Source organism: Geotrypetes seraphini, chromosome 9, assembly GCF_902459505.1.
Source record: "Geotrypetes seraphini chromosome 9, aGeoSer1.1, whole genome shotgun sequence".
Lineage (NCBI taxonomy): Eukaryota > Metazoa > Chordata > Amphibia > Gymnophiona > Dermophiidae > Geotrypetes > Geotrypetes seraphini.
The window spans coordinates 33,860,603-33,887,992 of record NC_047092.1 but is presented as its reverse complement, the minus strand read 5'-3'; the positions used below and the strand labels follow the sequence as shown (position 1 = coordinate 33,887,992).

The 27,390-nt window shown below is 43.3% G+C and overlaps 1 protein-coding gene across 1 annotated transcript in view; it reads right to left on the bottom strand.

Annotated features, from left to right (window-relative positions):
- Window positions 1-27,390, bottom strand: part of LOC117366890 — a 108,407-nt gene that overhangs the window by 7,189 nt on the left and 73,828 nt on the right. Inside the window, exons 12-13 of the mRNA XM_033958866.1 lie at window positions 22,194-22,329; window positions 6,892-7,003 (exon numbers count right to left, since the gene is read on the bottom strand). Of these exons, the coding sequence (XP_033814757.1) occupies window positions 6,892-7,003; window positions 22,194-22,329 (248 nt within the window). The remainder of the gene's footprint in view (window positions 1-6,891; window positions 7,004-22,193; window positions 22,330-27,390) is intronic.

Below are 27,390 nucleotides of genomic sequence, written 5' to 3'. Positions count from 1 at the left end.
GTAGCTATGTTGTACAGTAGTGGAAATTTGTGGTTGGAAGGATAATTTGGGATCGAAAGTAACACCCAAAATTTTCAATGTTGATGAAAGTTGAATTGGAATATTGGAGAGTATCAATAGAGAGTGAAGTATCCGATTATCTTTTGTACAAAAGAACACAGCTTTAGTGATGTGCCTGTACAGAGCCGCTAGCTGAATGGCTGCTGCGAGTTCAAGGCAGCCAATCAGCTAGCGGCTCTACCTGTACATGGGCAGGCCTTCGCTGCAATACAAGGGTATTATAACATTTTCATCTTTGTTTTCCATTCCTTTCCTGATAATTCTTAACATTCTATATGCTTTCTTAGCCGCCGCACACAGAGCTGAGGGACTTATTTATGTGCTAAGGACTTCTGCAGTGCATATCATCTGATATTCTTAAAAATATTTTTATTTCTAAAGCTCTCAAATCATTTTTGTGGCTGCATGGAGGGATGCAAGCAGCAATGTAATAGTTACATGGTAGTACCCTTGAATAATGTTGGGAATGATGAAGTTTCATCAAACATAAGTTGAAATTGAAAAGGGATCTTACTTTCAAGTAGCATTTAAACAAACCTATTATTTTTCCAGTTTTGCTTTTGCAATTTCCTGACATAAAAAGTATCAGATATGCATTTCAAATCTATCTAACTATATCATATATAATAGCTTTTTCTTTTCTGTTTTTTGTTCTTAATGAATTGTAAGAACCTCTGGAACTCGTATCTCCAAATTACTTGGTAAGAGTGTAATTTGATCTAACTGTATCCACAGTGGTGTTTCATGAGAAACAGCACACTGCCCGTGTTTTCATTACATACAATGGTATCTCTGATCAGATGAAAAAGATACCTAATGGTCAACAAAACAAAACTCAATACACTGTTGCAATGTTTTGCAGAAAATAAATGTTCATGTTTCAAATATCTTATATACTGTTTCTCGGCAGGAAAACATAACTTTTTAAGAAGCCCTTTGAATGTATTTTTTTAAAGATCTTCAAAGGACATCTGTACATCATTACAAATATATACATAGCAAACTTAAATATTCACCAAGAATCACTTAAATTCTATTTTTAAATTTTTATTCTTTAAACTGGTCACCTTGTAAATCCTCTGGAATGTGAAAAACATGTCACAATACAAACTCATAGTTATTGGCTCTGATTGGTCACTGTTGGCTATATACAACATCAATCAGTCAATCAGATCACATTCCATTTTGTGAGGTTATCTGTGACTTTGCTACCAGTATGGATGGCCCTCTGTTTCTTGCCAGATCTTAGGTCCCACCTTAGAAATCAGCACTCAAGAAAAAAAGATCTAGGTGTCATGGACAATACACTAAAATCTTTTGGCTTGTGTGATGGCAGCCAAATAAGCAAAACGAATACTACACATTATTAAGAAAGGGATAGAAAATAAGATAAGGAATACTATAATGCAGGGGTGGCAAAGTCCCTCCTCGAGTGCCGCAATCCAGTCGGGTTTTCAGGATTTCCCCAATGAATATGCATGAGATCTATTTGCATGCACTGCTTTCATTATATGCTAATAGATCTCATGCATATTCATTGGGGAAATCCTGAAAACCCAACTGGATTGCGGCTCTCGAGGAGGGACTTTGATACCCCTGCTATAATGCCTCTGTATTGCTCCACAGTGCGACCTCACCTTGAGTACTGTGTGCAATTCTGGCAGTGACATAGTTCTAACCTAAGGATGTACAACCTTGGTCTTTGCCAGGTTGGGTTTTCAGGTTTTCCATAGTGAATATGCATAAGATCTGTCTTCATACAATGGAGGCACTGCATGCAAATAGATCTCATGCATATTCATTGGGGAAATCCTAAACCTCACATGACTCTCAGGAAACAAAGCAATTATTTATGACAGGAAAAGGATCGCAGAAACTTGCATAGATAAAATAGCACTTATAGGTTACAGGTTACAGATTTCGATTACTGATCCTGAAGAACCTCTCAATAAACTTGTGAACACTTTGGCCCAAATTCTCTAAACAGTACCATAAGTTAGGTGGCGGTAGGTGCCCTACCACCATCTAACGTAGGCCTTCTATGAGCGTTGTAGCAGTGTCAGAACATGTAGTATTCTGGGCCGAGGTAGAAACCTCTACTGCGGCTTAGTAAAAGGGGGGAGGGGGTTAATAATTTTAATTGGTGTCGATTGGCACTGTAATTGACCGTGTCGATTAAAAACTATTAAAATGTCATTAAAAAAAATATAGGCACCTCCCAAAAGAGGAAGCCATAATTGCATCTACAGGGGCACCTAAGGTCAAAATAGGCATGGTTTACGCTAGAAATGACCTTAGCACTGATGGCCTACATTAATTGTGCCTATGTTTAATGTTAGCCGTGATTCTGTCAACAGCGCTGTAGAGTGATTGAAAAGCGATTGGTGGCATTTTTTGTAGGTGCTGTTTGCAGAATGTGGCTCTTAATGTATTATATAGCAAAATATCTGTTCAAAAAACTTATGGACGTGTAATACATTAATGTATACATGAATATAAACCTGTTCCCCCTCCCTCCCTGCTCTGCCAGGCTCTGCATCCAGTCCCCTCACTCACTCCCTCCCCTTTCAGTCTCTGCACTAAGCCCCCCCCCTCCCTCTCTGTGCTGCCAGGTTCTGTACCCTGTCCCCCTCCCTCCCAGAGCCCTACAGGCCTCCACCGGGCCTGCCTTAAGTCCTGGTGGTTCAGTGGTGGGCCAGGATAGCAGGGACCCTCCTGTCTCAGCTGAGTCTAAGAATTTTTATCTCCCTCCCAACTTCCCTGCATACCTTTAGAATCCCTGGTGGTCCAGTGGTGAACTGCGGTAGGAGCGACCTTCCTTTGCTCCTGCTCATGCAGAGCCACTAACTAATTGGCTGCCACGAGTTCTCGCAGGACAGCAAGAACTCACGGCAGCCAACCAGCTAGCAGCTCTGCATGGGCAGCTCGTGCAGAGCTGCTAGCTTATTGGCTGCCGTGAGTTCACGGTAGCCAATCAGCTAGCGCTGTGCACAGGAAGATCGCTCCTGCTGTGCTTCATCGCTGGACCACCAGGGATTCTAAAGGTACACGGGGCAGACGAGAGAAAGGTAAAAATTCTTAGAATCAGCTGAACCCCCTACAGATGCCTAACAGTCTGCAGTCAAGCCCCTGCAATGCAGTAGGCAAGCAATGCTACAAGGGAAACAGAACCAAGCTCCAAAAATGCTTCTGCAGGCTGGCCAACAGGTACCACAAGGGATTGGCCTGTCAGCTGCTGACTGTAGTGTGCTTCTCCTCTATGCAGGCAGAGCTGGACCCTTGACTACGGGAGCTCTTAACACCAAAATCAAGCAAAAAAAGACTGAAAAGACCAATAAAAATAAAGAAATAAGCTGAGTAGATCAGAAAGACTCATTCTGACTCGCATGCAAAATGAAAAACTGAAAGGGGAAGCAGAGCCCTCTGGTGAAGAAAGAAGAATTCAAAAGCTGGACCTTCTGCATGGCTCATGAGCATTGGGATATAACCCACTCGTCCAAATTGCAACACCTATTGTACTAGAATTAGAAATTACTTTATAAAACATAACTGGAGGCCACAATATCAGAGGGAGAGATTGGAACAGCTTTTACCTGCTTTGAAGTTGCTTGGTGAAAAAGGCGCGTGATGTTAGCCCTGGGATTGGTAATGTTCAGCCTCGTAGTAAAGCTTTTATGGTTTTACATGGCACAGGAACTTAAAGTACACAGATTCAGGCTGTGTTTTTGCTTTGGTATGTTTAGGGTAAAAATTTGTGCTGCCATAAAACTATCCCCTCAAAGGGTACAAACCAAATTTGTTTTCAGGATTTCCAAAAAGAATACCGTATTTTCACATAGATAACGCGCACCCGTGTAAAACGCGCACACGGGTATAGCGCGCAAAAAACACATATTTATGTACATAAATTTTTATATACCGCGCACACCCGTATACCGCGCATGCTGCCCGACTCTCCTTTCGCCCGCCCCGACTCTCCTTTCCTCCTTGAAGTACTGTCCCTACCCTGAAAGCCTGATGTCCCCCCCCCGACGTCCGATTCACCCCCCCCGCAGGACCGCTCGCACTCCCACCCCGAAGGACCGCTCGCACCCCCACAGCCTCCCCCCCTCCCCCATGGAGAAGCTGTCTACCTTGTTTCCAGATGCCAGCGAGCCCAGCTGTTTCCTCTGCCGGCGGTCCCGCCCCTTCTCTGAGCCCTGCTGCGCTGCTTTTTCTTCCAGCGGTCCCACCCTTTCTCTGACATCAGAGAAAGGGCGGGACCGCCTGAAGAGGAAGCAGCGCAGCACAGGGCTCTGAGAAGGGGCAGGACCACCGGCAGAGGAAGCAGCTGGGCTGGCATCCGGAAACAAGGTAGACAGCTTCTCCATGGGGGAGGGGGGGAGGCTGTGGGGGTGCGAGCGGTCCTTCGGGTGGGAGTGCGAGCGCTTCTTCCGGGTGATGAATCGGGCGTCGGGGGGGGGGGGGAAACTATGTAAAAAAATTTTTGTACAACGCGCTCACGCGTATAACGCGCAAGGGTATGCGCGGTTTGTAAAAACCACGTATAACGCGCGCGTTATATGCGAGAAAATACGGTATTTATGAGATGTACCTGAATGCTTTGCTTCTACATTATGCAAATATATCCCATGCATATTTCATTGTGGAAGTCCTTTAGGATTGGCATCAGGGATCCCCGCCATGGATGTTATTAGGTTAGGCAAGCAGGGTGCATGGAATGGAAGTCTGATCTTCACACAAGGTCAAGGAAGCTGTTACTCATACAGCCATTTCAGACTGGTTGTGTTTAGAAATATCACACAACCTGCAAAATCCACACATAGCATCCACAAGCAGGTAAAAGCTGCTTCAGTCTAACACGTGATGGTCTTCTGAGAAAACCCTTAAACAGCAACTGATAACGAGAGGTACCATGCTACACGTTATCCTCCAGATGAAGGAGCCCTACAGCACTCATGAATGCAACATAAAGAAAATCTTAATCAGGATTATTATGAAATGCAATGCAGCACTAATGAGCAATTTCAGACAATACCGTCCACAATATTTACACTTTGTTTATTCAAATCATTTTTGTCTTTTTAGATCAGAGTGGGTTGGTAGCAATCTGAAGACAATGGTTATCAATACAAATAAACTCCAGCAGATTAAGTTTTCCCTTATTCCTTCCCTCTCCCTGTCAAGATGAACTCTCGAAATATATCTACGCTGAGGTGAAGGATTTAAGATTCTGAAACATTATTACCTTAGTTGCAGAGTATTTATTTACACCATACACCAAGGCAAACAATGGTATGTTTGCAACCAAAACAGCACATTCTGTACTTGCAGACAAAGTGTCATGAGTAGATACTTTCAATCTCTGACAATACAGGAAGTGCTTCTTATCTCTGTCTTGCTAAAGTTTCAACAGGACGGTACACAACCAAAAGCCCTGCCAATGATTAGGTTCAAGGTACGAGCATTTAACTAAAATCCTTGAAGAAAACAATACCATGAAACAATGACCAGAACATCTCCCAATAAAAATGTGAGGCCCACCTTGCCAGCAGCTCAACAATGGTGCTTTATTTGGCGTATTCTCAACAGTAAGAACCAGACTATGATGTAGCACTTTCCACATTACCAATCCCAGGGCTAACGTCACGCACCTTTATCACCAAGCAACTTCAAAGCAGGTAAAAGCTGTTCCAATTTCACACCTGATGGTCTTAGAACATAAGAATAACCTTACTGGGTCAGACCAATGGTCCATCAAGCCCAGTAGCCCATCCTCATGGTGGCCAATCCAGGTCCTTAGTACCTGGGAAAAACCCAAGGAGCAGCAACATTCCAGGCTACCGATCCAGGGCAAGCAGTGGCTTCCACCATGTCCTTCTCAATAACAGACTATGGACTTTTCCTCCAGGAACTTGTCCAAACCTTTCTTAAAACCAGCTACATTACCACAACCTCTGGCAATGCATTCCAGAGCTTAACTATTCTCCGAGTGAAAAAAATTTTCTCCTATTGGTTTTAAAAGTATTTCCCTGTAACTTCATCGAGTGTCCCCCCTAGTCCTTGTAATTTTTGACCGAGTGAAAAATCAATCCACTTGTACCTGTTCTACATCCTTAAACAGCAAATGGCAACAAGAAATATCACGCTACACATTATCCTCTAGATCAGTGGCCTTCACTAGTTTATAAGTCAGGGCCACTTTGGATCCAAATGAGCTGAAGGAGAGCCACCAACTATCTTCCTATGCAGGGCCACAACACTGTTAACCAGCGTGTGTCAATGACATGCTCTCGCATTAGCCTGCCTTCAGATTTTTCATTGGGAGTATCCCTCAAGGAGTTGGGCATTTCAAAATACATTCTCTTCATCTATCAAGAATACCGTGTCCTTCAAGCATGTTGTTCTTCCTCCCATCCATTTCTCCTTTTTGTCTTGAGCTGGGGTAGAGAGATAAATCATGAAGGAAAAAAGCCAACCTGACAACGAGGATCACCCAAAAGGTCTCCAGGGGCCACAATTGGCCTCCAAGCCTTGAATTGAAGAACACTGCTCTAGATAAAGGAGCCCTACAGCACTCATGAATGCAACATAAGAAAATCTTAATCAGGATTATTATGAAATGCAATGTAGCAATAATTAGCAATTTCAAAGGTCACATTTTTAAGAGAAAATATAATTTTCACTGTTTAAAGTATTATTTAAAATCCATGAGCTGGGTTTTTGAGAATTATTTTCTACAAACAAAAGACAGGAAAACAAATTATGTGCAACAAGGAATATTAATTGGTAGGAAATGTGGATTTCAAAAGTTTCTCACAAAATTGTTACCTTCTGCAGTACTTTTTAATTCTTTCTTCAAGTTTGCCATTTCCTGTTTACTATTTTCAAAGACTGCATCCTCAAATTTCTCCTTTTCGATCTTGTTACTTCTGTTTAAAACCTGTATAAAATGTTTGAACAAATTTATTGTATTTGGTACTTATCTACAACATGTCAAGTTAAGTCTTAAAATATTGTAATACAGTACTCACCTGATATTTGCGGGGGTTCTGTTCCAGGAACCCTCCGCCAATATATAAAAAAACTATGAATATGGTTTTTCGCTTGGGGAGGCAGGAGAGGGCAGCTGGAGAGGCAGGAGAGGGCATTTGGAGTGCCAGCGAGTGAAGGAAATCACTCGCGGTATGCTCCGACCGCCTCTTCCTGTACTAAAGTCGGGCTACACCAATCAGGAGCTGCATCTTGGCCAATCAGAGCCTTAGGCCCCTCCCCGGTGTGGGAGAGGAAGGCCCATTTTGAAGAGGCGGGCCAGCTGGCCAGAGGGAGTAGGCATCCCTCCAGCCAGCCATCTAAAGAAAGGTAAGGGGGAGAGTGTGGGGATCCTAGGAGGCACAGGGGGTGTGTAGCATAGCAGCGGGAGAGTGTGGGCATCTCTCCCACTGCTGAGGAGGATTGGGGGCTTGTGTCAATTGGCAGTGGGAGAAACTGGGCATTTCTCCCACTAGTGGGGAGCTGTGTCGGTTGGTAGCGGGAGAGCATGAACACCTCTCTCACTGCTGAGGAGGATTGGGGGTTGTGTTGGTTGGCGGCGGGAGATATTGGGCATTTCTCCCGCTGTGATGCTTGGTGGCGGGAGAGGGTTACTTGCAGCTCAACTATTTTGTTATTTTTTTTTGCCTTTATTCTGTGCATGTGCCCATCTCTATCACCAGCGACAGGCACTTGCAAATTTAGCAAATCTTTGCTACTGTCCACCAACCTCATTTGCATTAGCGATTTTTTTGCGAATGACTCGTGTTTTTCAAATCACTACAAGAACGCCTGCGACAGCACCCTGTTGGCATTTAATGCCAATTTTTGAGAATCTGGCCCTCAGCCTCTTGTCCTCAGTGCTCCAGCTTCAATCTTATGCTACTTTCCCAATTAAGGTTCCAGTATCTAGCTGAGGTTACTGAATTATGTTAACAGTAACATAACATAGTAGATGATTGCAGATAAAGACCCGAATGGTCCATCCAGTCTGCCCAACCTAATTCAATTTAAATTTTTTAACAGCTGAAGAGTAGTGCCACAGCCAGATTTGGTGAGAAGAGTAGAGCAGAGTGGAGCGGAGTGGCCTGGTGGTTACAGCTGCTGCTTCAGCAATGCTGGGTAAGTAACTTAATCCTCCATTGTCCCAGGTACTGTAGTTAGATTGTGAGACCACTGAGACAGATAGGGAAAATGCCTAGACTACCTGATTATTATTCAATGTTAAGTGCTCTGAACTTCTTCAAGACAGGGAGGTATATCAAATGCACATAAACAAGAGGGCCAAGTATACTTTCTCACTATTTTTTATTGTTTTGTTTTGCTTTTTAAAATATATATTTTTTAAATTTTGCTGTATATTTGATTTCCTTTTTCATTATGTTGCTCCATGCCTTGAGAGAGTGGGTTCATAGACAACCCTGCGAAAGACAAAGACGCGCGCCAACAACTGAGCGCAAGATGGAGGCGCGCGCCGAAGAAAATTACAGTTTTTAGGGTCTCCGACGGGGGTTTTTGTTGGGGAGCCCCCCCAGTTTACTTATTAGAGATCGCGCCGGCGTTGTGGGGGGGTTGGGGGGTTGTAACCCTCCACATTTTATTGTAAACTTAATTTTTTCCCTAAAAACAGGGAAAAAGTGAAGTTTTCAGTAAAATGTGGGGGGTTACAACCCCCCACACCCCCCACAACGCCCCCACAACGCGACGCAATCTCTATTAAGTAAAGTGGGGGGGGTTTTCCCCCCCATGCCCCCCGTCGTAGCCGTTAAAAACAGTAATTTTCTGCGGCGTGCGCCTCCGCACTGCGCTCAATTGTCTGGGCACGCCTTTGTCCCGGCGCGCTTTTGACCTGACACCAGAGAGTGTTCTCAAAAAGGAAAATTATACTGTAAGTAACACTGTGACTAACTGAAGAAGAGAAAGCTTGCCCATGCAGGAGAGGATTGACTGCATGTGGACAGGAAGATGAAAAGCACAAAAAAACATAGAAATGCACAGGAAGAGAAAATAGGGGGCAGACCTAAAGTTAAGACATATACTTAAGAAGAACATCGAAATGAGGCGGGCCTGCCCCTTCCCGGCCCAACCCCACTAAGTCTAAGGCCTGATTGGCCCAGGCTTTAGGAGCCTGGACCAATCAGGCCTTAGGCTTATCGGTTCCACCCCTCCCCACTAAGTCTAAGGCCTGATTGGCTCAGGCTCCTAGAGCCTGGGTCAACCAAGCCTTAGACCTAGTGGGGTTTGGCCGGAAAGGGGCGGGCCCACCTCATTTCGATTAGGTTGGCCTGATGGCTGGACATCAGCAAGACCCGGCTGGCCAGCCAACAATTAGAGGTTAGTTGGGGAGAGGTTGGTTGGGGGGAAGGTTATGGGGGGGTTCATCAACGGGGTGGTAGCGTGGAGGGGCGTTAGCATGGGGGGTCCAGAGGGGGTGTGGCCTTCCAGCAGGAGGGGTTGGGCACCCTCCTGCTGGCATTCGGGAGTTTGGGGGAGGGAGGGAGTGACAGGAGTTGTTGGGCACTCTCCTGCCGACGATCGGACAGGTGGCCGCAGCTGCTATACTTATCGCAGCAGGGAGATCCCTTGCTGTGATAAGTATAGCGGCCGTGTTTACTTACAATGTAGGTCAGCATTTTGCTGGCCTACATTGTGAGCGTCCCTTCCTCTACTAGGGAGACGCGTAGGGCTGCCTAAGGCCCTTAGGTGAGCTTAGGCGGTATTGCGGGCTTCCCTAAGCTCTCGGAGGCGCCTTCAATATAGGCGGCCTGCTCGGGGAGCATTTTTTTCAAAAACGTGCATCCCGATTGGCTGATTAGACAGCTGTAGGATGCCTATAGCTGCCTAAAATCGGGACACACTTTGCAGAATCAGGGCCAAAATGTTAGTTCTCTTTTCATTGCTGTATAATGGATTACAGTACAGTATTTTCCATTTTCTCAAGATTACCACATGAAGAAAGCAGTTAGGCAATGACAAACAGCTAAGATTTTTTTTTTCCTTTAATTCTTTATTTAATTTTTAATTAAGTACAGAATTGTGCTTAATGGGAAATATTCCAATATTGATACATCCAATAAATTATTGGAATAAACAAAATAAATCAAAAAGGTAATAATACAAATTAATAAATCCAATTTTCTTTTGGGTTAAACAGAATAAATCAAAAAGTATTATTTAACTTAAACATAGTCCTCAAACAAAGTGGAGGAGGGAAACAAAGAAGGAAACTCTTCTAGGGAAGAACACCATATTAATAACAGGAAATTAAAGTGAAACCGATGGCTCAACGACGGACTTGAATTATTCCGGAAATCACTATGGTGGAAATGAAACTCCTTTCCCTTCTAAAAAGAAACGTAATTGGTCTGAATCATAAAAAAATATACCTATTATTTTGAAATACAACAAAGCATTTACAGGGAAATCTTAACTGAAAGGAGGCACCTAATGAAACAACTTTGTCCCGATATGTAAGAAATTCTTTCCTTCTTGACTGAGTCCACTTTGAAACATCCGAGTATATATATATATTTTCTTTCTCCCAAAAAAGAAACTTGTTTCAAACTATAGTACAATCTCAAAATCATTTCTTTGTCCTGATGAAATACTAAAGATACTATTAATGTAGCTCGACCAGACAATTCAAGCTTTGATGATTCCAAAAGTGCTGATAAATCTTGTTCAGTAGTTGTATCAATCTCTTTTTTTGTCCTTTTCAAATAATAAATCTTTTGCAAAGGTGGTATATTCACTTCTGTAATTTTCAATATGGAAACTAAAAAGTCCTTGAAAATCTCTCTAGGAGTTTTAAATTTAGACATAGGAAAATTTAAAATCCTTAAATTTAAACTCCGATTTTGATTTTCCAGATTTTCAATTTTACGAAGAAGAAATAGTTTATCCATTGCTTGCTGCTTATTTACGGATTTAAACTCAATTATAGATTTTTCAATGTCCCCCACTTGTTTCATTTGATCTTGATAGTCTATTTCTAATTTTTTAACTTTAGTTGAAACATCAGCCATTAGAGATATGAATCCCGTGCATACTTTTTGAAGATTTTCAATAGCTCCCCATAGTGAGTCCAGTGTAACCATTGCCGGTTTCTTGAGCTGAGGTAGCCCGGGATCCCGTTCCCCTTCCCGGGTTTCACTTCCCCCAAACTCACCACCGCTCGATTGCAGTGCACCTCCTCCCTCTGCAATCCTCTCCGGAGTCACCAGCAATGACATTTCCTCCTCTTTTGGCTGCTCCCGAGATCCCTCCACATGAAGGCCATGTTCCGTTGTTTTTCTCGGAGGGGGAGGAGGGTCAGGTCCCGAAGGGCTCAGCAAGATCTCGCCGTCCATGCTGGGCTGCTCCTGGGGCTCAGCTGCGGATATGCCCAACGGCGTCGGGACTGCAAATGCTGTAATTGCAGTCTGACGGGGTGTCAAAGTCGCCTCTGCCATCCCCTCCTTTTAGGCATCAAAACGGTATGTAAATACAAGTTTTTAAGGTAAAATTTAGCCTATATAGTGGGAGCTTAGACACAAACGTCCACTCTAGTCACCATCTTGTTTCCCTCCCTGACAAACAGCTAAGATTTGATGGGCTGCTAGTTTTCTTAATCACGCATATGACTAGGATACAGGCACACATACAGAGAAAAATGATCAAGCAAAATAATACAAACAGGAGACAAAAATGGGTAAATGAGAAGACAGACAAATGGAGATGGGGAAGTGGATGAAAATGAGGAGTTTCTTGTGTCATTTATGGGAATTTTTGTTTTGGTTTGCTTTTTATTTCATTTTTTTTTGGTTTTCAGGGACTATATTTTGAATACTACCCACTATTTACGAAGAATACAAGCTATTTTTCCACACACTGTACTCAGAGTGCGCATTATGTATGACACGGGGGGAAATTAAAATTCAGGTTTTTGTCCCCTCTGATTTTGGGCAAAACAACATTTCTCATGTCATTTCAAACAAATTCATATTCCTGGTGAAAATGAAAACTCTCGAAGAAAACTGAACACTAGGAAAAAGTATAAAGAAAGAAATAGATGGATAAAAATAAACAGAACTGATAAAATGGGACCTAAAAAAGGGTGCAAGTAAAGAGAAAGGAAGGGTGGACAATGGATAGAGAGACTAATAGAAAGAATGATAAATAAAAAAGCAGACAACAGGAGACTTTAGAAGAGAGACACTAGCTTTAAAAGGGGGTATGATATAAAAATAACATGGCAAAAGAAATGAAGAACAGAAGGCTGACCAGTGCTCTTCTGCTCCCAAGTGGCTAGAGCAGGTGATCCTACAGAGGCAATGCTCAGAGCTCCTGGTGGGAAGGAGTCACTGTACAATGGCAACACCAACTGCTGGATTTAAGGTCCTTGACTGCAAGGCTCTGGAAGAAATTCTAGAGTACAATCCCTTGCTGAGATTGTACACTGGATTGTACAAGACTTGGGAAAAGATATAAAATGGGAGCAAAAAAAAAAATAAATCACAAAGTCGTTGCAAATGAAAGTTCAAAGGAGAAGGGGGAAACAGCCAGGCCAAAAGAAAAAAGTGGTAGAAAGGTGGCACAGCAAAACAATGCACAGAGGAAAGGAGCAGATTTTTATTGGAGCTAAATGAAGTAAAACATTTGGCCAAAAAAAGCAAGAGATTGGATAAAACCAACGAACAATGAAATAGAGAATTACAGAAGCAATATAAAGGTTAGAGAAATATTTACTGAATTTGGATTGGCAAGATTTAATAAAATAATGAAAAGGGTCATGCTCTATGGCTGGCAGGTATGATATAGTCTTTGCAGAGCTGACAGAAAAAAATAGGCAGACTGCATAGGACATTTGATCTGTTTACTGCTGGCATTAAACTTTGTTCCAGTGTTTAGTGGAACAGAAGTCTGTGGACTGCCCTCTTTTATCAAAAACTATTAACCTCTGCGTTTAGTAAGAATAGAGGAGTAGCCTCATGATTAGAGCAGCAGGTGTGCCCAGGTTCAAAATCCCAATAGCTGCTTGTGACTTTGATAAGTTAATTAGAGGTCCTTTTACGAAGCTGCGTTAGGCACTAAAGTGCGTCTAACATTGCAAAAAATGGCCTAATGAAGGACATTCATGCGTTAGTTCTGGAATGTTCATACAGTAACTGTTTGGAAATTTATTTTTTTTCAATTTTTTAAGGGGTGTGTTAGGGGTAGAGTGGACCCTCCTTTGCTTTCAACCAGTTAGTGAATCTACATTACCTCACACTAACTGGTTAGCACACAGATAATGTGGGAGCCCTTACCATTTATAAAATAGGTGGCGGTAAGCACTCCCTTGGTAAGGTAATGAGATTTGAGATATCACCTTTCTGTGGTACAATCTAAGGCAATCTGTCCCTGTAAGAGCAAATCTGGATACACATCGAGTCTGAGACTTTGCTTCTTGTGTAGGCAAACGATATCCGCAAGCCACGGAAGCCTGGGTCCATCTGATGCTATGACTACCGCTCGTCCCATGTGATGAGCTATGTGGTGAATCACCTGGCCTATCATGGGCCAAGGGGGAAACACATACAGCAGCCTGGTTTCTGGCCATAGTTGAACCAGGGCATCTAGACTTGCACTTCTGGGCTTGTATCTTTGACTGAAATACTGATCTGCCTTCTTGTTTTTTGAGGTTGCCATGAGGTCGAATGTCGGGCAACCCATCTGCTCACAATGACCTGGAATGCTTGCAGTGGTAACGTCCACTCTCCTGGACTTAATATCTGTCTGCTGAGGCAATCTGCTTGAACATTATTCACTCTGGCCACATGTACCGCCAAGATCTCCTGCAGGTGTGTTTCTGCCCAATAGAACAATGCTTTTGCTTCCTGTCAGAGCGAAGCGCTCCTGGTGCCTCCTTATTTGACATAAGCCACCATTGTGGCATTGTCAGAGAAGAATCTGACTGCCTTGCCCTCTAGCAAAGACTGCAGTTGGAGCAGTGCCATCCGAATTGCTTGAAGTTCTAGTCAGTTGATAGATCACCTCAACTGAGACGGGATCCATTGGCCTTGGACCGAGTTACTGCTGCAATAAGCCCCCCAACCAAACGAGTTGGCATCTGTTAGGGTGATCCAGGAATCAATCCTAAGCAGGATCCCCTTTGCCAAAGACTATGGACAAAGCCACCAGCTCATGTTGTGCTTGGCTACCACTGTCCAGGGAAACTGAACTTTCAGGGAGTCTCTGAGTCAAATAGCGAGGCAGCAATGCATCCTGAAGTAGTCATATGTGTGCCCTTGCCCAGGCCACTACCTTTCTTGTGGATACCATGGACCCCAGGACTTGCAGGTAATGTCATGCGGTAGGCTCTGGCTTGGTTAATAAGGCTGTAATCTGAGCATAAAGATACTGTTTGCATGCCTTCCACCATGATGAATAAGATTCACAGATATGCCAAGGACTGTGATGGTACTAGGTGGCTCTTCCGGAAGTTCACAGTTCATCCCACACTGTGCAGCATTTCGACAACTGCTGCAACCACCTTTTCTCCCTCTGGACAGGATATTGCTCTGATGAGCCAATCATCCAAGTACGGATGCACCTGCCAACACACTCTGCGGAGATGAGCGGCCACTACCACCATAACTTTGCTGAACGTTTGGGGCGCTGTTGCTAGCCCAAAGGGAAGTGCTGAGAATTGATAGTGATTTTCCAACACATGGAATCTGAGGAATATCCTGTGTTCTGGGAAGATGGGGATGTGAAAGTAAGCTTCATCAAATCTAAGGCTGCAATGACTGAGTGAACAGTTTTCATGCGAAACTGAGGAACTCTTAGGGCCACGTTGACATGCTTGAGATCTAGAATGGGCCTCCAACTCCTCTGAGCCTTTCTTTGGCATGACAAATTATATGAAGTATCTGCCAGAACATGAGTCATCTGGAGGAACTGGTTCTATGGCTTGAATATCTAGCAATCTGCATAGCATTACTCTGATCTTGTTTGCTTTCCTCTGGCTGGCTTGCTGGCAAATCTACGAACCAGTTGGAGAGAGGTTGTACAAACTATCTTGTAACCCTCTTTGATAATGTCCAGGATCCAGCAGCTGGACGTTATACGCTCCTAAACCTCCAGAAATTCTGAGAGCCAATCTCCAATCTTCAGAGGAGTGTCATGAGAGTTGGTACCATTGAGGCTTTTTGGTTGACACTGTGGAGAGGAAACTTGAATCCTGGTTCCTCCAGAACCAGGAAATTCTCTGTATAGAACCTTGTAAGGCTCTTTGAATGGAGGCTCCTTTGGAATTCAGATGAGAGCGCCACGAGCCATGAAAGGACCCCTGGCTCTGGCCTCTAGTCTGGTAAAAATTTGGACAAGTGATCTTGTACACTGGCCATAAGATCATCTAGGCACTTGCTGAACAGGATCTGTCCTCTAAAAGGGAGCCTGCTCAGCATCGCTTTAGATGTCAAATTACCTGCCACAACAGGTGGTGATCGATAAGGCTGAGACTTTCCCCATAACTGATAATGTCATAGAGGGCATCTGCTATGTAGTCTATTCCTGCCCGCACAAGCTGAGGCAGGAGCAAAGAGTCTGTTAGGTTCTGATTTCTTTGTCTAGAGCAGGGGTAGGCAATTCCGGTCCTCGAGAGCCAGAGCCAGGTCAGGTTTTCAGGATATCCACAATAAATATGCATGAGATAGATTTGCATCTCAAGGAGGCAGTGCATGCAAATCCATCTCATACATATTTATTATGGCTATCCTGAAAACCTGACCTGGCTCCAGCTCTCGAGGACCGGAATTGCCTACCCCTGGTCTAGAGTATGAGGTGTGTTCCAAGAAAGAGACAGCAGCTGCAGCCTTGACCCCTAAAGTCAAAGCCTCATATTACCTCTTGAGGACCATATCCATTCTGCAGTCCTGCGGATCTTTAAAAACCACCCCCCCTAGGGAGCACGTGACGCTATGAGCGAGTGAAGACGTCTCCTCGCTCGCTCCGGGGCTGCCCTACTTATTTTGTTTAATTATCGGGACGGAGCTGCTCTCCGAAGCCTGTGCGGAGCCGCATTTGGTCTGTACGTATATGGACAACTACGTTACCAGATCGCAAGACTGTATGTCAGCTAAACCAACTCGGAAGGAGCGCGAACGAGTGCGGCCTGTGGAGACTAAGATGGCGGCGAGCCCTGCAGCGGCGGTCTCCCACTTTACTGAGACCGCGCTGGGCGACATCAGAGAAGCGATCGCGCAGGTCTTAAGTCCCAAAATGGAACTTATATCTTCCCAAATCTCAAATATTGAAACTCTTCTCTCTGCAGCAGCGGCTCGCACAGCCGAACTAGAACAGCGGGTCTCGACTTTAGAAGACTCTTCAGAGACCAGGGAGACGGCCTTATCCACGTTGTAGGCCCAGATGTTGTCCCAGGTAGCTAAAATTGATGATTTGGAGAACCGCTCCCGCCGTTCTAATTTGAGATTAATGGGTATTCCGGAAACGCTTGCGGATCGCCTATTGCTGAACACACTGGAACGCTGGCTACAGGAGAACTACCCCTCCCACCCTCTCTGGGTCCTTTGAAGTTGGAACGTGCTCATCGCCTGGGGCCTCGAGCGGGCCTGGAAACACGCCCGAGGGTGGTGATTCTTAAGCTGCTGAATTTTCGCCACAAGATAGAATTGTTGCAACAATACCGGGCTAAACGAGATCTGCTCAAGTATGATGGTGCTCCGGTTCGCATCAGTCAAGACTTTTTGGTGGCGTTACAGGACAAGAGAAAGCCATACTACCTTCTGTGCGCTAAATTAGCTGAGCTCAAAAGGAGGTTCCAGTTCAACTACCTGGCCCATCTTCGGATTCATCATAATGGAGTCTGGAAATCCTTCCAGTCTCCTGAGGCTGCTGCTGATTTCATAAAACTTTTGGACAACCCTCCTAACGGGGAGGTGTGACTGTAGTGTGCCCGTTACCTAATATGGGATTATTCAGTTGCCAGATTTTCCGGGAGCGGTTTCCAGTCCTGCTGGCTCTTGGGGAGCTCATTTTTGCTGCCTGGGCGGCCCCGGGCGTGGTGTCTTTTGTGCCCTGTGTTTCTCCCTCTTTGTAGGGAGTTTTGGGAATGTTTGGGGGGGGTTGGGGGGGTGAGGGGTTATGGGGTGGTAGCAGCAGCATGGTTTTGGGCATGGGTTATGATATATGTATGGTACTGGGGGATTGCTATAGTGGGGATGTATGAGTGGTTTGAGTGGATTGTATACTTTGGATCTTGGGGTGAGGCTGGGCGCCTGGGGATCTTTTCATGTTGGGAGTTAATTTGCATTAGCTATTTAGATAAAGTCCCTTACAGGTGATCAGAAGTTGCGTATATTATCTTGGAATGTGTCAGGGATTACATCTCCTGCAAAACGTACTAAGATATTATCTCAATTGAAACACCACCGTGCAGACATCGCATGTCTCCAGGAGACCAAACTTACTGATATTGAACATGGGAAGCTCCAGAGGGGTTGGGTGGGATCCATCCATTATGCATCTGGCCCAGGGAGGAGGGCTGGGGTGGCCATTCTGATACGGAGGGGGTTGGCGTGCTCTGTGCGGGTGCAAAGGCGCGATGCACAGGGCCGTTATCTCTTAGCGAAGGTGGAGGGACCTGGGGGATCCTTTCGACTTTTGGTGGGATATGGCCCTAACGGATATCAACATTCTTATTTTCAAAATTTGGTTAATCTTTGCTTACAGGAATCCGATACTCCTCTAATTTTGGTGGGTGACCTGAATCAAGTTCTAGAGTCGACCATGGATCGCTCTGGGACGTCAGGTATCTCATCGACAAAGCAGACTAAAGGGGTCCCTTATCTTTGTCGAACCATGGGGCTGGTGGACCCCTGGCGCTTACTACATCCTACTGAACGGGATTATACACATCAGTCCAGAGCACATGGGACTTTCTCGCAAATTGATTACATCTTACTCTCAGAATCCCTTTTCTCTAGGGTCACTGAGGCGACCATCGGCCCCCTGGAGGTATCTGATCATACTATGATTTGGATTGATGTCACGATGGGTGGACCACTAGGCCAGGGACCGGGTTGGAGATTTCCCTCTTATTTACACCACGATGTCCATTTTCAAAAGTTTTTACTGGATAAGTGGGAGGCTTATTCGTCCTTTAATGCACAACATGCTGACCAGCCTGGTTTATTTTGGGATGCAGCTAAAGCGGTACTCCGTGGAGACATCATAGCTTATGTAACTACTCGTACGCGTCGCATTGCACACCGTATTGTGATACTCGAACGACTACTGGTGTCCTTAAAATGAGATTTAATACGTACTCCCACTGTGGCCACTAGAGATGAATATCACACAGTGTTGGCGAACTTAAACTCTCTTATTCATGATTGTGCGAAAAAATCCTTGTTTTTTTGCAAATTTCAATTGTATAAATACGGAAATAGGGCTGGGAAGTTGTTGGCGTCAATTACTAAGAGTTGGAAGGGGTCTCGCTATATCCCGATGATACATGACATTTCGGGGAAGATACTTACCTCGGCGGGGGACATTTCTGATAGCTTTTATCGACATTTTGAGGCTTTTTATGCGTCACCAGGTTCCTACACGGGCCCGTATGTCTGTGATTATCTAGAGGATGCTGGTATGCCTTGATTGACGGCGGCACAAACATCACGCCTAGATCGACCCTTCCATTTACAGGAGGTACTTCTGGCAATTCAGAAACTAAAACCATGTACAGCCCCGGGACCTGATGGTTTCTCCCCGGAGTTCTTTAAGATCTTATCTTTCTCTATTGGGGACTCTCTGTTGGCTTACTATTCGACCATTCAGACGGAGCGCATGTTCCCTCGCTATTCTAACGAGGCCTTGATTACGCTTATTCCTAAACCGTCCAAGCCGCCTACGGAGGTGGAGTTCTATCGCCCGATATCGCTGTTAAATGTCGATGTAAAAATTTCTGCTCGTATCTTGGCAGATCGATTAGAATCTATGTTGCCTTCCCTTATTGTCCCTGAACAAGTGGGGTTTGTGCGAACTCGCCATTCTGTACTTAATGTAAGGAGAGTTCTTCTTGCGTTTTCTCGTGCACAACAGTTGAATTTACCTGGTTTGTTAGTTGGGTTAGATGCTGCCAAAGCTTTTGATAAGGTCAATTGGCATTACTTATTTCAACTTTTGCAATACATGGGATTCCCTGCTAGCTATTTAGCTTCTATACAGGCACTTTATTCTAATCCTGTGGCCTCTGTGTTAGTTAATGGCATGCGATCTCATTCCTTCTCTATTGGCAGAGGAACGCGTCAGGGGTGCCCTTTATCCCCTCTTTCTTTTCTTTTATATTTGGATCCATTGTTGCGCACACTTCAGGGGGATGATGAGATTGAGGGACTGCCTGAGGGTCACTCTCAATTGAGGGTGTTGGCCTTTGCAGACGATCTTTTGCTTACCTTGGGCAACCCTCAGCGCTCGCTGCTTCGGGCTCTGGATCTACTAGAGGAATTTAATATGTACTCGGGCTTGATCCTGAATAAGCAAAAGTCTATCGCTCTGCCAACCATGCTGGAAGTACAACAGAACTGGAATGGGGAGTTTCCGTTACAGTGGGCTTCCTCTCATCTGGTTTATTTGGGGGTGGTCATTCCACAAAAATTGGATAGGCTTTATACAGATAATGTTTTGCCCTTACTCCGTCGTACTGCTACTACGTTACATAACTGGCAGTCTTATCCTCTTTCTCTCTCTGGCCGTATAGCTCTTTACAACATGATGATTCTCCCCCAATGGCTATACTTATTCCAAACACTTCCTATCATGCTAACAAAACAACACTTATCTCAACACAGATCTCATCTTTCAACTTACTTATGGCAGGGCAAACGAGCTAGGATAGCTCTTTCTAAGCTGCTGCTTCCTATTACGCAGGGGGGGGGGTTGGGTCTTTTGTGTGTTTCTAGGTTTAACCTTGCTTGTCAGTTGCGCCATATACATGACTGGTTTTGTAACACTGCTTGTTTTTCCCTACCTGATATTGAATGCTTTCCCTTTCAGCCATACCATTTTAGTTATCTTTTACATGCTATTCACTTACCTGATTTGCCTCAGCTGCATTCACATCCGTTATTGCCAGCTATGCGTGTGGCTTGGCGGATGTTATGCCGCTTACTGAAGATCTCGTCATGCAGAACCCCTTGCCTCCCTATATGGGGAAATGGAGACTTTTTGCCTGGGGTGGACTCTGCTCTATTTCATCGATGGTCTGATGTGGGTCTGCAGTATGTATCCCAGGCGGTAACACACGCCGGTCTCCCCATCCCTTTTGCAGAACTACAGGCGATGTTTCATCTACCATCTACAGATTGGTTTGCTCATCGACAACTTCAACATTACTTACATACTTTGACCCCGGCGATATTGCTGGAGGACGCTCAAGATAAGTTGCAGGCTGCTCTCTGCCTCACGGCTCAGGAACTGAGCCTTTGAAACTTTATCATAAATTCTTACAGGTGCTATCTGGTACTTTGGATTATGCGTGGACTGCTGATCTTCAGATACCCATTTTGGAGGAGATGATCTGTCGGGGTATTCGCCTGGGCAGATCTGCTGCTTTGTCTTCCGTGGAGCGGGAGCGAAATTATAAATTCATACTACGTGCTTTCTACGCTCCGAAGAGAGCATGCTTGATGGGGATTGGATTGGGACATAGCTGTGGTAAATGCACTCAACCTTTGGCGACTATTGGACATATGTTTTGGACGTGCCCATTGGTGTCTTCTTACTGGCTTCAAGTGCTGTCTTTTGTGGCTCACCTCTGGCATTGTTCCTGGCGCCTACATCCGACTTTTCTCTTCACCTTACAGATCCGGCTGCATCCTCCTCGACCTGGCTGTTCAGCCTTCGTTCGGAGAACAGTGTTGCTGGGACGGAAGTGTATTCTGTTGCAATGGCTCTCACCCCAGCCTCCATCTCTCTCTCAGTGGAGAGCATTAATGCTTCAACAAATGTTATTAGAACGCAGGGACATTGCTGATTTATCATCTAAAGTAGGGCGGTTGTTCTGCCTATGTTGGCGGCCCTTTAGTTTAACTTTTGCCCCTTATATTCAACACAAGCTTTGGGAAGTTTAATGTATTCCTGTTACTTTTCTTTCATTCCTATTATTTTTCTGCTTTATGTTGGTTGCTGCTGCTGCTGCCGGGGTTGGGTGGGAAGTGGGTGGATGGGTGGTAGGGGGTTTGGAGTTGGTTTTATATAACAAATCCAGAGTTCTGTGATATGGCATGTTGCTGTGTATTTTGTATTTTGTTTACTCTAATAAAAATGATTTACACAAAAAAACCACCCCCCTCATTGGGTAGAGAAGTGCGTTTGGTCACCTGGGCCAGTAGGGAGTCTACTTTTGGCATAGCAAACATTTGCTGGAATTCCTGATCCATGGGATACAGTTTAGCCATGGTTTTAGCCACTCTCAGGGAGCTTTTGAAAATATATCTACATGGCACCACTTGAAATCAAAAGTATTGTATGTACATTTGATGAGAAAATTAAGGGCATAGCTATCAATGTTGACTACCATTAAGATGTGTTATTTTGACACTAACTTGAATGAATTTAGCAGAGGTCCAATTTTATGCAATGAGATCTAGTCACTAACAACCCAGGTTGATCACAAGCTGTGATATTTCTTTATCAAGGGAGCCATTAACCTATGGTTCTGAGTTACTGCAGGTCAGAGAGTCCGGTGACATATTTTATTACAGCTTAGTAACTCCCTCCCACCTTAGTCTAGTGGTATAACATGCAGTTAATTGACTGGTTGTGGCTACTTGCACCTGCTGCCAATGTGAGAACTAACAGCATTACTGTATAAATCACAACGATGCAGTATGGTACCCTAAAAACTATAGTACTCTGGGCAATGTTCAGTTAGCAAATCTCTAGTTATAGCCCTGCTTGCTGCTTAAGTGGATTATGGTTTTTCTTTAGTTTTATTCTGGCTCTTTGCCTTCCTTTCAACTAAACATAGACTTTTGAAAAATATTCCTCAGGATATTTTGACTGTGATGCACACAAAACATAAAAATGTAAAAAAAAGAAAACAAACAAAAAAGGACCTGCTTCATCTTCTTGTTTTCCTCCATATATTTTATAATAGCGTCACTGCTGCTTTCCACTTGTGCTTTCAGAGCCAAGGTACATCCCATCTCTGTAGCCAGTTGAGTAAGAAGAATAATAATACGTCTTAACACACTAGAAAAGAAACATAATATATTTTAATAACATGCATAATCAAATAGGAGTCAATATCCAAAGTGATTTAAACAGGCAAGAGAGGTTCCTGCCTAGTTAAATTGTGCTGATCAGGCCAAACCCAGACAGTGGCACATAAACGGATAGTACTGCAGCAGTCTGCCCAAATATTCAGTGGCACCCTCTGGTTAAGACAGGGGTGAAATTGGGAGTTACCTGGGTATTGCAAATATTTAGCAGTGCTTCACAGATATCTATCGAGTTAAAGGCTGTCCTAAATTAGGGCCCCTTTTACAAAGCTACAGTTGTGATGCTGCTGCATTAAATTCACTGAAGCCCATTCAATTCCTATGGGCTTCCTTACATTTACTGCAGTTTTGTAAAAGGGGCTCTTAACCAGGCTACTGCTACTGAATATCGGTGGTGCCTGGGTAACTCCCAGCAGGCTTCCAAGTACCTGGATATTTAATGCCAGTAATCAGATAGGGCAAAATAGATAAAGGGGAACCAAAAACTTTGGTGAGTGATTAAAGAGAGTATAGCAAAAATGATATAGGATCACTCCTGTGGCATGTTAAAGTTTAAATTTCAAGTTTATTAGTATATTTGATGACGCTTAGTAGAATTACTAAGCGATGAACAAAATTAAAAATAGAGTATAGTACAAAGAGACTAACATATTGACAAAATTCTTTCATATAATACAAACATGAGTTGGGAGGGAAAGTGGAAAAGTTACAATTTTTGTCTTGGTAGAAAAAAACAAGAGGGAGGGGGGTAGTTAAACTTTAGCACATTTTGAGACCTTTATTAACAAGTTTAAATATTAAAAGCATCTTTAAAGAGATAAGATTTTGCAAACAGAACTATAACAACTTTAGATGAAAAATATGCTCAGAGACACGGATGCAAAAACAAGGGGCGAACCTCAAGAATATCACTTCATCACCCAATCATCGCATATAATTGAATTAAACATATTTTTTTCTTCGCTGCAAAACACAGTCTAGCTGGAAAGAAGCAAAAAGAAAAAAAAAAAAGGGAAAGAACCCCTCTACAAATGTATACATTAATAATAATAAATAATAAATTTATTCTTTTATACTGCCATTACCAAGAGTTTTAGGCGGTTTACACCTTAAGAAAATGAACAATTAGCGAAATACATTCACACCATAAAAATAAAATCATTATAAAAAGTTAAAAATGAATTACAATCTTAAAACTACCCAACTAAGTAATAAATTTGTCAAACAAAGAAGACTTAACTAATTTTCAAAAAGAACAGTAAGATATGGCTTGATGAATACATTCACCAAGCCAGGATTGTAGTTTACCTGCCTGAAACGCTAAGGTCTTATCAAAAAAGGTCTTATATCTGACACCATTTGGCTTAGGATAGGCAAATAAGTAAGAACATCTTGTATTCCTTGATGGTCTATATAACTCAAAATTAGGAGACAAGTAAATTGGAGACTCTTCTGGGAAAGGAGTAGTGTAGGACCAATCAAATTCCATCTAACTACAGAGGTGAATAAACACACAGTACATAAAATACTGTAGTATTCGATAGCAGACCAAAAAAAAACAAAACAACAAATCACAATAAATATTTTTAAACCAATAAAATATAAAAACATATTGCCTTATTTTATTAAAATACAGAAAAATATCTGCAATACACATGAAAAGAAGTGGTATAGTGGTTAGAGCTAAAGCCTCAGCACCCTGAGTTTGTAGGTTCAAATCCCGCACCGCTCCTTGTGACCCTGGGCAAGTCACTCAATCCTCCATTGCCCCAGGTACGTTAGATATATTGTGAGCCCACCAGGACAGACATGGAAAAATGCTTGAGTACCTGATTGCAAACCGCTTAGATAACTTTGATAGGCGGTATATAAATACCTTAAATAAATAAATAAATGGTTCCAGACGACACAGATCTATGTTTCAGCAATAAACACCTGCCTCAGGAGTCACAAGGTCTAGCCAATACTGTGCCTGACTTGTGTATAGGCAAATACTGTATTTTCAATGAATCTGCATGTGTTGAGCAAAAAGGCAGAACAAGCTGAAAGCATTTTAAGGGCTAATAAACAGTCAAGCTTGACAGTTATTGACTCTGTAGTTAGTTGGATTTAATTGGTTCTCCCCTACTCCTTTCTCCGAGTCTAGGGAAATGCTAACTGTTTTTGGCTGAATATTACCCCCAATAATTCTGTCTGTATTTCCAAATTTAAGTCATTATTCTAAGAATATTTCAGTAAAAGAAAACATTTAAATCTACAGTTCTTGTTGGCTTTTCTTGTGCCATGTGAGAAAGGCATTTAGACTACAAGATTTGTAGTCTCCTGGCTGTCTAGGTACTATAGGCCCAGCCAAGGCTTTCTGTGTCTGATCTGTCAAAATTCTGCAGCAACTATGAGGAGTTTTTGTAAGTTATTGTATTTCCAATTACTGTAACTTATTTTTGGGGAGATAGGGGGAGGAATCTTAGTGCTGGAAGAAGGCAAGAGATAGAGCACAAAAAGGAAGATATTTGAGTTGTGGGGAGAAAGAGGGGATCTCAGAGAAGGGATTTGGGGAGCAGAGGCATCAGGAAGTAGAGAAAACAGAGAAGGGGATATAAAATCATGAAAGGAATATTAAAAAGTTATCGTGGTTTGAGCAAGGAAATCTGGGATCAAAGAGGGTGAAAATGATTCCATCACACCCCAAACTCTAATCTCCTACTCTCTGCTCACCACAGGCCTAGTCTCTCTGCTTTGTTTGAGGGGTAAGGACAGCTAATTTGTCATGAGGGGTGGGATGGGGAAAACACTGACAAAATAAGTCTGTGTTCTTCTCTGTTCCTCTCTATCCTGGCCACAAAGGTTCCTCAGTGGAGGAGTAGCCTAATGGTTAGTGCAGTAGCTTGAGAACCAGGGGAACTAGGCTCAGTTCCCATTGCAATTCCTTGTGACTATGGGCAAGTTATTTAACCCTCTATTACCCCAGGCATAAAATGAATACCTATAAACCGCTTTGATTGTAATCATAGAAAGGCATTATATCAAATCCCATCCCCTTTCTCTATCAGGATAGGGGTTCCACTGTTCCTTCTAGCCACAGGAAAATATGTTCATCCCCTCCCTGACTCAGAATGCTTCATCAACAAAATGATATGGGACAAAGTTTGTCTCCATTCCCGTAGGCTTTGTCCCCATCCCCGCCCTGTCTCTATAGGCTTTGTCCCCATCTCCATGAGTTCTATCTCCATCCTATCCCTGCAGACACTGTCCTCATTTGCATAAGCCTCACATACTTATGATTTTATATTTAAATTGTTTAATTAAAGTATAAAAAGGGACAATATTATGTACAACTGTTTATAAATCACAAATAGAGTCTTCCATTTCAATCTGGTTTTGGCACAATCATTCCAAAGATTCAGTTGCCTGTGCTTTTGTGTCATCTGGGAAGATAATTGGATTGTCTTTCAGACATGGGTAGAAGAGAACCTAAACTGCGTAGTGGATGAACAAGAAAATAAGTGTCTAATAAATGTTGGAAATGCTCCTCGATGCCAGCAACAATTGATGAATCTGTTGAAGTAACAGTAAGATGCTTGGGCACATGATGGAAGGACGTTGTAGATGGTAAACGTCTGATCAGCAGACAAGACACAAAAGATGTCATTTAACAATAGTTCATTTAAATCCAATAGCAGCTGCTGCATTTTTTTTTAAATCATTGAATTCAGTTGCCAATTGTCTAAGATGTGTTAAGCTTTTACATATTCATACTAGTCTTAAGTTTTTAGAGAATGACACGGGGACAAAGTTTGGCCCTGTCCCTGACCTGTCCCTGCAGGCTCTGCCCCTGACCCTGTCCATTCCCGTGTCATTCTCTAGTTGAAAGGGGACAGATTCAATACAAATGCCAGGAAGTTCTTCTTTACTCAACGTGTGGTGGACACTTGGAATGTGCTTCCAGAGGACGTTATAGGGCAGAATACAGTACTGGGATTTAAGAGAGGATTGGACATTTTCCTGCTGGAAAAGGGAATAGAAGGGTATAAATAGAGGATTACTGCTAAGGTCCTGGACCTGTTGGGCTGCCGCGTGAGCGGACTGCTGGGCAAGATGGACCTCAGGTCTGACCCAGCAGAGGCATTGCTTATGTTCTTATGATAGGAGATGAAGGTATAGTCATTTTGGATAACCCAACTGGCTGGATGTACTGGGTTGAAACCACTGCTTTAGAATTTTCAAAACTTTACCTACATGGTTGCCCACAAGTTTATGGTATGGTTTTGTACAAGAGGTTCTGTGATATATTATCCTATTAGCAATTAATTTGCATTATCTTGTGAAAAAGGTATATTGCATACAGTTGATATATTTGTATATTAGTACAGCATTTCGGTCGATATCTTTTTACTAAAAAAAAAAAAAAAAATCATAGTAAAGGATTAGAAAACAATTCTGCTTTATAAAAAATGATTTAAATTCCTTTTCCAGAACTGCTCAAGACTAAGGGCTCCTTTTACAAAGGTGCGTTAGGGCCTTAACATGCAGAATAGTGCGCGCTAGCCGCTACTGCCTCCTCTTGAGCAGGCGGTAGTTTTTCGGTAGCGCACGCTAATCCGGTGCGTGCGCTAAAAATGCTAGTGCGCCTTTGTAAAAGGAGCCCTAAGTAAATAAAAGCAATCATATTATGGAGACAAGATGGAAGAAATAGCAAAGAAAAGGACAAATAAACAAGAGAAACTATTTCCTGACTTGGATATTTGAACTGCTTTTCTTGCATCATACAAAAGACAGTGATATGAAACACAGATGACAGCAGACAACCAATATGACACAGTCGATGGAAAAGTGCCAACATGATAAGAGTACAGTGGTACCTCGGTTTACGAGTGCACCGGTTTGCGAGTGTTTTGCAAAATTAGCGCCTCGGAAACCGAGCGTGGCTTGATTTACGAGCGCCCCACCCAACGCGATCCTGCACCCCCCCCCCCCGCCGCTTCTTATAGTCATCTGGGCACCGGCACTGGCATGTCCTGTGCTTGGTGCCGGT